The sequence below is a fragment of the Phyllopteryx taeniolatus genome, chromosome 5, assembly GCF_024500385.1.
Source record: "Phyllopteryx taeniolatus isolate TA_2022b chromosome 5, UOR_Ptae_1.2, whole genome shotgun sequence".
NCBI classification, from domain to species: Eukaryota; Metazoa; Chordata; class Actinopteri; order Syngnathiformes; family Syngnathidae; genus Phyllopteryx; species Phyllopteryx taeniolatus.
In genome coordinates this window covers 25682347-25697053 of record NC_084506.1, presented here as the reverse complement: position 1 = coordinate 25697053, position 14707 = coordinate 25682347, and the positions used below count along the sequence as shown (strand labels likewise).

The 14707-nt window shown below is 41.2% G+C and overlaps 1 protein-coding gene across 1 annotated transcript in view; it reads left to right on the top strand.

The window, feature by feature from the left end:
• Positions 1-14102, top strand: part of igf1ra (insulin-like growth factor 1a receptor) — a 129393-nt gene extending 115291 nt beyond the window's left edge. The window contains exons 17-21 of the mRNA XM_061774167.1: positions 1173-1277; positions 1364-1523; positions 1660-1789; positions 3804-3938; positions 10883-14102. Coding sequence (XP_061630151.1) covers positions 1173-1277; positions 1364-1523; positions 1660-1789; positions 3804-3938; positions 10883-11363 — 1011 coding nt within the window. The 3' untranslated portion in view covers positions 11364-14102. The remainder of the gene's footprint in view (positions 1-1172; positions 1278-1363; positions 1524-1659; positions 1790-3803; positions 3939-10882) is intronic.
• Positions 14103-14707: the final 605 nt, after the last annotated feature.

Genomic DNA, 14707 nt, shown 5'->3' with positions numbered 1-14707 from the left:
GTGTTCCGGGCACGTCCCACCGGGAGGACGCCCTAGGACACGCTGGAGAGACTATGTCTCTCGGCTTGCCTGAGAACGCCTTGGGATCCCCTCGGAAGAGCTGGAGGAAGTGGCTGGGGAGAGGGAAGTCTGGGCTTCCCTGCTGGGGCTGCTGTCCCCGCGACCCGACCTCGGATAAGCGGATGAAAATGGATGGATGGATGGATGGATGGATGGACATTTGTTTTGGAAAGGTCCCTCATGTCCTTTATATTCAGCCCTCTTCTGCGACCACTAACATTAGCTGTTACTGTGCCTTATCTCTAGACGTTGCGTTATTATACTACATAGTATGCTCTTTACTGCCACTAGGCCTGGTAGACACATAAGGATTTTCTAATCTCAAAAGATGTTTTTGTTTGTGACAGACCCAACACATAAAGATAAAAAAAAAAATCAGGCATTTAACTATTTTCTTCATATTGTGTTTGGTGTGCTGCAATAATCTCAACACACAACACCACACACATAAAGATTCTGTTCCACCACCGATCTCGAAGTCTTGCGCGACCACACATGCGCTGACAAAACCGAAGAAGAACACTTCTGGGTATATGACGTTCTTTGCCGAGTGTTTCAGAAAGTTGTCGTAGCCGGGAGCATTATAAAATGGCAATGTCCTCAAAAAACAACTTGCTTTGAAAAATATTTCTTGCTGTCTGGGGATCCCACTTTTATACAAAATAAATGACACTGGGTAAGACATGTTTGTTTTCATTTATGGCTGCTTTGTTGTTTCTGAGTAAGGGCGGTTCCTTAATTGGCTACCTTCCGTTTCCACGTCACAATTCACGGCGTCATGACTTGGGAGAAGTCGGCTTGCCTTTTTCTGATTCTAAAATTGTCACAAATCCAATCTTAACACACCTAACACAGAAGGATAATCTTTCAGAATAATCTTATCAGACATAAGATTGTTTGGCGTTTGACATCTTGGCCGGGAAGGGGCAGAATCGAGACAAAAACAGCGCGATTGTCTTTATTTGTGTGCCGTGCCTTAGTTTCCTCTTGGATAACATTGAAGTAGAGCTTGAACCACGCCAGTAAGTGTGCAATGGAACCAGTCGATTCTAGCTGACAATGATATTATGACCTATCCCTGACTTGTGTTGCTGTGTTGTGATTGGTTTCAGGTGAGGCTTCTGGGCGTGGTCTCCCAGGGACAACCCACCTTGGTGATTATGGAACTAATGACCAGCGGAGATCTGAAGAGCCACCTGCGTTCTCTTCGCAAAGAAGTAATCTTTTTTTCTTGTAATCATTGTAATGATCTGGTTTGTAATTCTGACAAAAACCTCGCCTCACCTGTGGTACTTGTGTGCAGAACACCAACGTCCAGGTCTTGCCTCCACTCAAGAAGATGATTCAGATGGCGGGGGAGATCGCTGATGGCATGGCATACCTAAATGCCAATAAATTTGTCCACAGAGACCTGGCAGCCAGAAACTGCATGGTGGCGGAAGACTTTACCGTGAAGATTGGAGGTGAGTGAAGCTTCAGGGATCTGCGTTATTGAGCTGTCCTTTTAAAATAAATACTAGGACTTCAGTCAATGCCTTTAGCAGTGCTGAATGGATGAGCTTCATTCCCAACATCCAAACCCCCTTCTTTTTCCTGCAGATTTTGGCATGACTAGAGATATTTACGAGACGGATTACTACCGAAAAGGAGGAAAAGGCCTTCTGCCCGTCCGCTGGATGTCACCAGAGTCCCTGAAAGACGGCGTGTTTACTACCATGTCTGATGTCTGGTAGGAGAAAACACTGTTGTTTGCCTTTAAAGGGGGCGTTTGTAGTCCCCCTCCAGCAAAACACAGGGGAGAACCTCTCACTCCATTATTGACTTTGCACCAGTCGGTGTTTTGTATACAAATATTGCAAAATATTTTAAAAAACAACAACAAAAACATACTAAAAAAATGTCATTTTTGGGGCTCTGTGGAAGCTGCAAACATAAAAAAGTGTAAGATTAAAACATAGGACGGGTTCGTGTCTTTGCCTAAATTATTATTGCCCGGGGCAAATTTTTTGTAACTTTCCAGGTGGCGTTCCTGACTGAGTTTTTGTCATGTTAAGGACCCCTAAAATACATACATTTTCACAAGGATACACACCCTTACAAAAATTATTGAGTCTTCAGGTATGTTGAGGACCCAAAAAAAAAAAAGTAGATACATTTATTTGCAGAATTAAGATAAATAGGCCCGGACCTTGCATAGGGAATACAAATATCTTATTAGCTGTTTGAAATACTTTCTGTTGTTTTCTCCTTTTCGTGCTTGTGTTGTGACGTTTTAGCGTGTTTCTATGAACAGCAACATGATTGCGGGGAACTAAAAGTGTTTGCAAACTTTTTTTTTCCCCCCCAACTCCGAGTGTCCCATGTGTCAGTCCTTAAGAATGGCCTTAAACGCCTCCAGATGTTTCCCCAAATGAGCGGGTTGCCTCGCCAGCGCAGACTCCCCTTCCACAAAATGCATCTTCCCCGTTTGATGTCGCGCAGCAAAAGACGTTTGGCATGACGGCCCCGCAAAGTGGCCGACTATTTTCGTGTCTCTGTTAGCTCAAGCCTGCGTGTACTCGGTTGTGCCTGTTGGTGAAAACACGACTTGCGAGGGCGAGCAAATATTGTGGTCGTTGTCAGTCACGTTAAGAATTTCTTCATTGTTGAGCAGGTTGGAGAGAAAACTGAGGTGACCTTTACTGTAAGCGCGGCGCAGACTCTTGTCCTTGGACGGTGAGGTCAACATTGTTCGCAACACTGCCAGCTGTCACTGACTTCATCTGAAGTACATCTGCCAGCTTATAAATAGTTGATTGCTAAAGTCTCTTCAAAGCACTGGTGTATGTTACCATTTGTAACTTTTTATATAATTGATCGGGATGAGTAAGCACAGTGGTCTAGTGGTTAGCACATCTGCCATCACAGTTCTGGGATTCGGCGTTCAAACCTCGGCTCAAGGCCTTCCTGTGTGTGGTTTGCATGTTCTCCTCATTCTTGTGTAGGTTTTCTCCGGCATTTTACCACAGTCCAAAAACATCCCTGTTAGGTTTATTATTAGGTCCATCGGTGGTGATGTGAGTGTGAATGTTTTGTGAGTCTACGTGTGCCCTGCAATTGTCTGGCAACCAGTGTGTGGTTCTGTTACCCGCGTACCAAATGAGGACAAGCGCTATGGAAAATGGATAGATGGCTGTTAAGTGGTAACACTGTGTACTAGTGGTTAGCATGTATGCCTCACAGTTCTGAGGTTCTTTGGTCCAAAATGGACGGATGGAGTCGTAAAATCGTGGCATCAAATTTTTTTTTCTGATTAATTAGGGCCCGAGCACCAGGTGTTATCATGATTCTGAACAAGAGCTTGGCCATTTTGCTTTGAAGCAGCCATTTTGGGTGAATTACAGAATTCTTCCCTTGAGGAACTCCTACGAAAGAATTTGCCCAACCAGAAGCAAGTTTGCTTAAATTTCGATGATCATTTTGAGGATTCACCCTTTTAAAAGCGGGCGTGAGGGCTCGCTGATTTACAACATAATTCATGTTAGCTTTTTGGCATTTAAAAAAACAAACAAAAAAAACAACTACTGAGCGATGACAGTCAATTATGAAGTCTTAACATTAGTATATTTTCAAATTAGATTTTATTTTAGCCTGCTAAGGCAGCAAAATAGATGGGCCTGAAGAAGTCCATGCCTCCTTTGCTTCTAGGTGGATCAAATTCCACGTGAGGGTATGTTGATATGTTGGTTGTGTTTTGCAAACAGGTCGTTTGGCGTGGTGCTGTGGGAGATTGCCACCCTGGCGGAGCAACCCTACCAGGGCATGTCCAACGAGCAAGTGCTGCGCTTCGTCATGGAGGGAGGACTCCTGGACAAGCCTGACAACTGTCCCGACATGTTGTGAGTCTTTTTTCCTGTCTTTTTCTTTCTTACAGGTGATTGCTGCCTTTCCCAAGCTTTTTAATCAATGCACACTCATTAACCCACACACAATCTTTAAAAAAAGTATTAATAAAGATAATTAAGGCATCATATTTATATTGAATGATAATGGCAATAGTGGAAAATTGATTTTAAAAAATTCAACAACTCTATAGCACACACTCTTTCCCAGACACGACCTGAAAAAATAGTTAAACAAAAAACAAAAAAAAGGTATTATGTTGACTCATCCAAATGATTACCTGACACCTGACAAAATATTGACAAAAATTCACGTTCTCATGGATTCACACACCCCAGTTTGGAAATCCCTATTAATGTGAGTGTGTGTTGTGCCACCCGCCCTTGACTCTTGTTAATATTCTGCCTATTTTAAGTCATGGCTGGTTATTAAGATGTCATGTGGTGCGTGTGTGCGTTCCAATGCGGAGCCCGGGATTGGCGTCACAGCTTAAATGCGTCCCGTTAATGACGCGACACCCACCGGCTAGGAGCCAGAGAAGGGACGCCCCCCAATTCCAACGCCAGTCATTCCTGTCCGTTTGCCAATTTCTTTGCTCATTCATTCATTATTCGCCTGTTGGAGGAGGGGTTCTCAAACTTGTTGGGGTTGGGGACCACTTACAGGGGTGATTTCTTTCTTTCTTTATTTAATTAAACATAACTACCACGTGTAGCCCTAAATGCCAACGGAATTAAAAAGTTGCCTATTTTTTAGGGAAACAAACTAAGTTGAAATGTTACAGTAGCAAATACATATGTTTTTGAGAAACAAAGTTTGTAATGTTATGAGAATAAAGCTGTATTTCTTCAAAGTTCAGCACCTGTGGATTCACCTATCCGCAGATTTTTTTTTCTCAATATTTTCCACCAATTTTACATTTTTTCTTTTTTTCTTTTGTTTTTGTTTTTTATTTTTTGGGGGGCGGGAACTAAACCTGAAAATGCTTCTGAGTATGGTTGGGCATCAAGAATCGAGACCTGATTGTAACCCGTACTAACTTTCCGGTTCTCCCAGAATCGTGAAATTAAAAAATTTTGGTTCCCAGTTCCGATGCTTACCGTCCGCCCACCGCAAAGAAGAAGTGGCGAAAACCAAGAAGTGGTGAAAACCAACGAAGAAGAAGCGCGCACGGAGACATGCTTGTGCCCAACGGCAGCGGCTGCGAACAAAAGTATCTTAACTTTGTTAAGATTAATGACCAGTCGCCTCAGTGCAACACTTGGAATAAGATTGTATTGTGCAAAGGAGGCTTTCACGATGTGTATCGTCCGACACGCTCCGAGCCTCAGCCTACACCGCGCGGAGCTTCAGTGAAGTCTATGCCAACTTTGAGACAGCTAACAAAGTAAACGGTTGGTTGCACTTTTGTACTGATGGTTTTTAGCGTTTAATTTAGTCTTCAAACCAACGTACGCGCCAATGACACTGGGCTAAAACTTCACCGTAGCAACTTTACATCACTATTAATTGCGACAAAACAGTAACCTTGTGCTTTATCTGTGGGTAAGGAAAGTGAATCCGTGTTTTATAGCATTTGGTTCCATCCATTGAAAAAAAGTAATAATAATAATAATAAAACATCATCGGTGCCGTGTGAAGTTACTTTTTGTGCCAAAATGCTGAGTTCTGGTGCGTACCCTTCAAAATAAAAGGCTACAAGCTTAAAACAGGAAATCAAGTTAAAACTTGCACATATAAACGATTTGATGTGATGAAACAGTCCCAAATAACCATTTTAACAATGCTATATTTAACTTTTAGCTGCAATATTAATTAATGAATATTAACTCAATTGGATTAGTTCCACGCACATTGCCTTTTTGTTCATAGGTTTGATATTCATACTGGTTATAAAGAACCCCGACTCAATCTTAGTCTATGCTGCGGGCTACTAAGAAAATGAAGGTTCATAATTTGGACACCCTTTATTTAAACCATGCAAACTTTTTTGACCCAGCCCTCTAAAGGAATCGGAATCGAGAATCGTTTGGAACAGGAATCGGAATAAGGAACAGGAATCGGAACCGGAATCGCTCAAATTGAAACGATGGGCCAACCTTACTTATTAGTGGTTTATCCCTGCTTATTCAACAATTTTGGGGGGTTTAAAAATATACTATTATTATTATTTTCAATGCAATATCGTGAGGGGCGTCAACTGTCCACAGATTTTCGCTATTTATATCCCTATCCCCCACAAATAGCTGGGGTCCACTGTATTACAAATTATTATGCAGACCCCCAAACTATGGCTCACAGACCCCCAGTGTGAGAACCACTGTGTTAGTGGACATGGCGCATACAAGCGTGTCTCTGACCTCAACGAGAAGGCATTCTGCTCGCCGTCAGCTTTCCCTCCTCCTCCGCTCACCTCACCTTAGAAAGAGAGAGAGCAAGTTGTGGCAGAAGAAACGGCGGGGCATGAGCTAATGTTGTGCAGACACAAACTTCTGGTTTCTATGGCAGCCTGACTGTGTTATTCTGATTACAGCAGTGTGTGGATTGTATTACAGAGGTGGTGTGCTGTGCTGTGCTGGGGGGATAAGGGTGGGAGGTGGGATAAGGGTGGGAGGTGGGATTTAGTGCAAAACTGTCAGTTTTCAAAAATAGTATTAAAAGTGGTTTCAAAGGAGTCGTACAGTATTAGGCATGTTTTTCACACAGTTTAAAACAGTTCCCTGTTGTCTGTGACATGCTATAGTCAAAATAACCCGAAGATCGAGTATTACAGGCACTTTTACAATTTTTCACGAATACAGAACTATGGCGTTGGGACAAGGTGAGCGGGCAATACTTGCGGTAGTGTGGCAGTCCAGGCTGTAAAGAAAGCAAGGCACCATTAAGACAGTAAAAGGCCCTCTACTTCGGGGTGAGAGCTCGTGTGTTGGATCCTCAGCTGAAAAAAGTGTTTTTCGAACAATCAAAACATCGGTGGTATTTTCACTCGTGGAGGCAGCGCTTCATCACTAAGCCATCAAATTACACAGTTGAGGATAACGTGCAAACTCCACTCAGGAAGGGCAGTGCTGAGATTCGAACCCTGAACCTCGGAACTGCGAGACAGATGTGCTAAACGCTACAACATGATGTTGCATCCATCCATTTTTTGTACTGCTTATCCTCACTAGGGTCACGGGCGTGTTGCAGCCTATCCCAGCTATCTTCGGGCGAGAGGCTGAGTATACCCTGAACTGGTCGCCAGCCAATCGCAGGGCACATATAAACAAACAACCATTCACACTCACATTCACACCTAGGGGCAATTTAGAGTCTTCAATCAACCTACCATGCATGTTCTTGTGGGAGGAAACCGGAGTCCCTGGAGAAAACCCACGCGCCTGCGGGGAGACAATGCAACCTCCATACAGGCGGGGCCGGGATTTGAACCCCGGTCCTCAGAACTGTGAGGCAGATGTGCTAACCAGTCGCCCACCGTGCCGCCCAACGTGATGTTGACTTAAAAAAAATAAAAATAAAATAAAATGTTTCTTGTCATATACTGTATGATACACTATATTGCCAAAAGTATTTGCTCACCTGCCTTGACACACACATGATTTCAATTGAAATTCCGTTCTAAATCCATATGGTTTAATATGATGTTTGTCTACCCTCAGCAGCTATAACAGCTTCAACTCTTGGGGGAAGGGTTTCAAACAAGGTTTAGGAGTAAGTTTATGGGAGATTTTGATCATTCTTCCAGGAGCCTACAGTATTTGTGAGGTCCCCAAACTGTTTGATTGTCCAATATCTCTTGGTATGCTGAAGCATTCAGGGTCTAATATTTTGGACATTTCCAACTTTCTGGGAAAAGTTTGGAGCTGGCCCCTTCCTGTTCCAACATGAATGTGCATCAGTGCACAAATCAAATGTTCGAAAGACTTAGATGAGTTTGATGTGGATGAATTTAACTGGCCTGCACAATCGTGACCTCGACTTGATAGAACAACTTTGGGATGAATTACGAGCTCAGGCTGAGAGCCAGGCCTTGTCGTCCACCATCAGTGTGTAACCTCACAAATGTGCTCCTGGAAAAATGGTCATAAATTCCCATAAACATACTCCTAAACCTTGTGGAAAAATATTCCCCGAAGAGTTTAAGCTGCAATAACGGCAAGGGTGGACCGATGTCATATTAAACCGTACGGATTAAGATTGGGATATCACTTAACATTCAAATCTGAGTCAAAGGCAGGTGAGCACGCTCGTAACTTACCCCTTTTAAATAAGACAACTTAAAAACTGGGGAATTTGTGGTTTTCAAGCAAGCAAAACTCATAATATTTTGATTGCTGCAGCAGCTGATTTCGCCAGCAAACATGTCAGGCCTGAGTGAGTTGCTTAATAGTTGGAACAAAGAGTGGACAACTTTGAATGGTTCCACGTTGTCCGGGTCTCCTTTAGGATCGAGTAGCTCGGGGCTTACCTCCTCCGCAGGCGAACAGGGCTCGTATTCAAATGATTTACGAAGGAGAGTCATATCATGGCTTGCTGAAATGAATTATGACGGGGATGTTCCTCACGGGGGCACGTCCAGAGCACTGTTTTATTGCTGCATCTACACAAACATATTCATATAATCGAAAAGTTCAAGTGACTTTTTTTTCTGGAAATTACACAAAAAGATTAGAGATTTAATTCAACATTCACGTCCAAATTGGTACTCGTGGAGTTCCAATGTTTTAGATATATTGTAGTTGAATGCTCAGTCTATTACCGGGCATCCTTTACAGTGGTCCAAAAACAATGTGCGGCGGTACTTTGTCAACATTCTCCAAAAAGATGAGGGAGTTATAATGTTTTTTCTCAAATAAAAAAAAAAACGTAAGAAAGGTATCATAATATCTGTAGTTCCCATCAATGCCTGTAATTGTTTTCTTAAAAGAGAAAACAAAGAAAAACAAAATAACAACAAGCAAATATTATTCAATATCTAACGCAACTTGTCATTGTCCAATAAGAACAAGTATTTGTAATCATTTTGCTAAAAGGAACCCGAACCCATTAAAAAAGAACATTCAATACAACAACAAAATCTATAGGGCAAATGTTTTTGTATTAACCATTAAGATCTGAGATCTGATCTGACAAAACTAATAAGTTACAAAAAAATTATCATCCAATAAGGTCGGGGGTTTTAATTTAAAAATAAATAATAATAATTTAAACCCCTTTTTTCAAAAGAAAAGCAAAACAAAAAAATTCCCCGCCCCCCAAATAAGAGATTATTATTCCGATTTATTAATATTATATAAAACAGAGATATTATTGTCCACTTTAGAGCTGGGATATATTTTTTTTATTCTTTTGTTTTCTTTATTTTTTTCAAAAGACAAAAAAAACAACTAAAAAATAGACAAAACAATTTTAAGTACCCCCTCCAAAAAAAAACAACAACAAAAAAACCAATCTAAGAACTTCTTATTGTCTTACACCATTACTTATTCAAAATGTGGCCATTTTATGAATGATTTTGGGCTTAACCGTAGACTGCAACACTTAAATAACTGGCAGGAGCACTTTATCATAATAATTCAATGTCTTCGGTAGCAGTAAAACTGTCCCCCCCCCCAAAAAAATAGGTCTTCTTCTTAAAGAGCTAAATTTTACAACTTGCCACGTTATCGTTCCTCACAAATGATGAGACGAGAGACCAGCAAATGTCACTGTATGTAATGTTGATTCTTAGCGACAACAAAAAATGCACACGCAGCAACAGCTCAGCAGATGGCGGGACAGTCGTCAGGTTACTCTGGAGCGGCCTCCAACGTCAACCTTCCTATGCCCCCACCAACATTTATCGGCTGCGTTCAAAATTTACCCTTAATCCCTCGTGTCACCAACACTGATCAGGATTGACGATTTAGTGTGAAAGGCCCAAAAAGACATAATTTTATTTGGAATTATGTTAACTACATAATAATACTGTATACACGGACTGGATGTACATATTGTTAAATGAATACCTCTCAAAATGTAGCATTATCATCTATGTAAGATAGATTTTATTATTATTTTTTAATACTGGCTGACTTAAGCGTTAAACGTTTGCAAGTGTGCCTGCCGAAGTGGCAGATAAGTGTGTATCACAGTATATTACTGAAATGTGGTCTTTCCTGCCACCTACAGGCAAGGAAGAGAAGCAACCGATTCATTTAAACCAGTCAAGTCAGGTCGCCGGGTAACATTTATTGACATTTTTAGTGCAAGTTGTCAATGTAAAGTCAAGCTTGAGCTCCAGCTGATTCCATAATAATGTATGTTCTATTTGACATGCTTAAGATTAATTGTATTCCCAGTGATTTGGGTTGATACCAAGAAAACAATGGAAAATGGCTTGATATCCTCCATCCATTTTCTGTACCGCTTATCGTCACTAGGGTCGCAGGTGTGCTGGAGCCTATCCCGGCTATCTTTGGGCGAGAGGCGGGGTACACCCTGAACTGGTCGCCCGCCAATCACAGGGCAGGCTAGATATCAGTCTGCTCGTAAATGAAATTGTTGTTGTCATTATTAAATTGGTGTCCAAAAATATATACCTTTAGTTGTACCAGGCATTTGAAAATGAATAAGAAACTGAAGAAGTCTAATATTTTTTATTATAAAAGACTTTAAATCTCCACAATTGAGTGCAACATCGTTGTCAGTCTTTGCACAAGTTTTTAGCAATAACCTTCAAACATGTATAATGTATTTAGTAACAAATCTTTGAATTCACATTCCAGGGAGTGATTGTTTTTTCACTTTTTCAAACGATATGACATTTATCGCATTCTGACTGATGTATGAATTTGGGTTACGAACAGAGCTCCGCCTTAAACCGAGGACCGCCTCGTATTGTTTGTTGACGTGGTCAGAATGCAGCGTACTGACTGGACTGGTCTTTTGGTGTGCGCAGGTTCGAGCTGATGCGGATGTGCTGGCAGTACAACCCCAAGATGCGTCCGTCCTTCCTGGAGATCATCAGCAGCATCAAAGAACAGCTGGACCCGCCCTTCCGGGAAATGAGCTTCTTCTACAGCGAGGAGAACAAGCCGCCCGACACCGAGGAGCTGGACATGGAGGTGGAGAACATGGAGAACATTCCGTTGGACTCCGCCGCCACCATCCAACCTCCCATCGCCGCCCCCTCGGCGGGGTACGCCGCGGGCTCACCGCCGCCCTCCTCGGCCCAGCAGCCGCCCGCCGCCGCCCCTTTCCTGAGACCCGGCTCACCCGCCGCGGGTCCCTCGGACAGCAAGCACGCGGGACACGCGCCGGCCAACGGGCCCGTAATGCTGCTCGGGGCCGACTTCGACCAGCTGCAGCCCTACGCGCATATGAACGGCGGCAGGAATAACGAGCGGGCGCTACCCCTGCCCCAGTCGTCGGCCTGCTAATATCAGCCCCCCTCGTCCTCCTACACAGGGTAACCCAAATCTCTCCTGCATCTCTGTGACGCGACTTCTTCTACACTAGAGAGTGACTTGGTGTCTTTGTTACATCACTCCTTAAACAAGGAAATCGATTAGAAGACTTAAAAAGACTAAAGAACATTTCTTTTTCTTTTTGAAGCTTGTCTGCCAGTAAAAGTCTACAGAAGAGCACTTTTTTCCCCCCCGAGAGGATGATGTGGAGTGTGTATTTGTATACAAATTCTCTCTATAATAACATTTCTCTCTTTTTTTGTATCTTTTCACATCAGCGGACTCTCGTCGGACATTTTAGATAAAAACGTTAGTGTGAGTGGAGGAAGATAGAAGAAGACGGTGGTGTTTGTCTCCTTAAAAAGAAAATAATACTAAGTTGCCAAATGGACGCTGTGCTTCAGAGTAAAGTGCATGTTGGGTGAAAAATGGCAGCATTCATGGTGAAAAATGAGGTGAACTACAAATATAACAAAGTGAAGGCCTCATTTTTACCAAAGAAAAAAAACATTTAACATATCAAATTAATGTGAAAAAAACTTGAATTCAAGTGACAAAAACATAATTTATTTTCCTAATTTGGTGAAACTTCATTTCACATTTGTCATACGTAAAAAATGTGCATTTTTATCACAATTTAAAACCAGTCTCAATATCACCCGTCACACGTTTTAATCAATATACCTCGAGGACCAATAATTATAGTACACTTTTAATCATGTCTTTTCAAATCAACCTGTTTGTAGGGGGCGGTCCTGTTTCATGCAAATGAGCCACTGCTCACCCTGCCCCCTCTAGTGTGGGGCCAACGCAGAGCACAACTTTCATTTGTATTACATTATATTATATTATATCATTTTCATTATTATTATTATCATTTCACTAACATGATGACTAGGGGCGGAGCTACTTGTTGAGCGTCAAGTCGAAAAAAGAGATTTTCATATCTCAAAGACTCGATTAAAAGACCAAAAAAAAAAAAAAAAAACTTGAGTACGGTATGAAAGCAATCTATCAATATTTTCCATTTCAGTCCATTTGACATGTTTGATAAACCTCCACACAATTGTTATCCTGGATAACAGCTCAAACTTAAAGTCTAAACAGACATGCAGTATTGTTCTTGTTATTAATTGTTTGGTCAGCCAACTATGACAAAATGTTCCAAACCTTTCCCTTCCTAAACCACAATTGTACATCCTCAATTAAATCTGTTTTGAATTAAATTAAGTTGACATTTTAAAGGGAAATTGATGGAAGAAACAATTGAAAACTAAAGTAAAATTGGTTAAAATAAAATGCAAATGAATAAAATCCTTTATATTAAAATTAAACATGAAAATTACATTTAAATGAAATGAATGAAAGAAAATAAAGTTTATCTACAACTTATATATAATCAATGACCTCTCAAAAAATGTTTCGTTTTTTTTCTTGTAATATTCTCAAGCACAGTCTCATTCTGAGACATCCGAACAACCACATGAGCATCATTGAGGGTAAATTGAAGAATCGATTAATCGATACGTTGTTATTTTATCACTTCTGGTGGGATGGGAGAATCCTGGAATGTTCTGAACTCCTGCTTTTAGCAGAATATTGCTGCCTTCCTCGTCAGAAACAGTTTGCGGCCTTCTTTAGACGGTCCCCTTGCAGTCATCTCCCAGCATGCACTTGACACAGCAGACAGGAATTAGGACATGCATGTTGACAATCTCACAGTTGACTTCCAACTGACAGGACCGATTTTCATATCGGCCCGCAAACAAGTCATCGGTTTGTCCCCTTTTGACATTTCTAAAGTGTGTTTGCCTCTGTCTGTATGTGAGTGTGTGTGCCTGTGTGTGTATGTGTGCGTACACGACAAAGCTGCTATTTATTCTCTTTTCTCGGAAATCCTTCAGGTTTGCTATTTTATGCTCTCCACTACTTATCTACAAATTCTATTTGAAAAATGACAAAAAAAAAAAAAAAAAAGATTTTAGTTAGCAAATGTCTTTTTTAGACGTTTGTATTTGTTTGTTGGATGTCTGAACTATTATTATTATTATTTGGAATGGACACCTTAGCTCCGTGTGTGAGCTTTCTTCTGCACCCTTTTTTGTACTTTTTGTGGTCTCGCACTGCGCCTCAGGGTGCGACTCAATCTCAGGTCAAAGTTTAAAAAGGCTTTTCTTCTTCTTTTCTCCACAAATTCTCTTATTCTCTTCATCCTCTTCCTCCTCTCCCATCATTCTTCTTCCCTTCTGTCTGTGCTGCCTTTTTTTTTTATTAGCCACATTAACCAAATGTTTGTTTTTAAAGCCCAGTCAGCGTCTTGTCGTTTGCCTTAATCATGTTTCTCACGTTTCTCCTTTTCTTTTTTAGGGTTGGGGGGGTGATTATTTTTTATTTTTTTTAGTTAGCGCAACACACACTCCCGCTGCCCTGTTCAAGTGTTATTATTTCTTCTCAAACCAAATAAAGAATGGCTACAAGAGCGGAAAAGATTTAATGTTTTGAATGGTAATTAAAAGAAGGTCTTAAAATGCAGGCTATAAGTAATTTTGAAGGATTTTTCCTAAATGTTATTCTATTTTGCAAAATGTTTTTTTTCTTTATCTAGATGTGTTATTTATTTATTTTTTATCTTTTTTCTTCCTTTAATGATATCAGTTTAAATCACTGTATAACTGCTCCCATGATTCAGTATAAAGATGAATTTCTTGGGTATTTTCTTTGTTGGCATTTTCTTTTTCCTTCACAACACACTACACTTTAGTTGGGATGGGAACCTTTTTTCATTACATTTTTAAAATGATCACGATGATTTAGTTACCCTCTTTTAAAAATAATATGTTTGATTTGGTTAAATCACCATTTAATGTGAGAAAACACTGAAAAGAACAGGCACACCAAAACCTAACATGCATATACTGTATGCAATCTTCAGGCGAGAGGCGGGGTACACCCTGAACTGGTCGCCAGCCAATCGTAGGGCACATATAAACAAACAACCATTCGCGCACACATTTACACCTACGCCCAATTTAGAGTCTGCAATCAACCTACCATGCATGTTTTTTTTTTGGGGGGGGGGGTGTGGCAGGAAACCGGAGTGCCCAGAGAAAACCCACGCAGGCACGGGGAGAACATGCAAACTCCACACAGGCGGGGCCGGGATTAGAACCACGGTTCTTCGAACTGTGAGGCAGATGTCCACCGGCCATACTGCCGCTATATGTACAGTATGTATACATGTGTGTGTGTGTGTACACACAGTCCCTTCTAAAAGTATTGGAAGAGCAAGGTCAGTTCCTTTGTTTTTGTTGTATCCT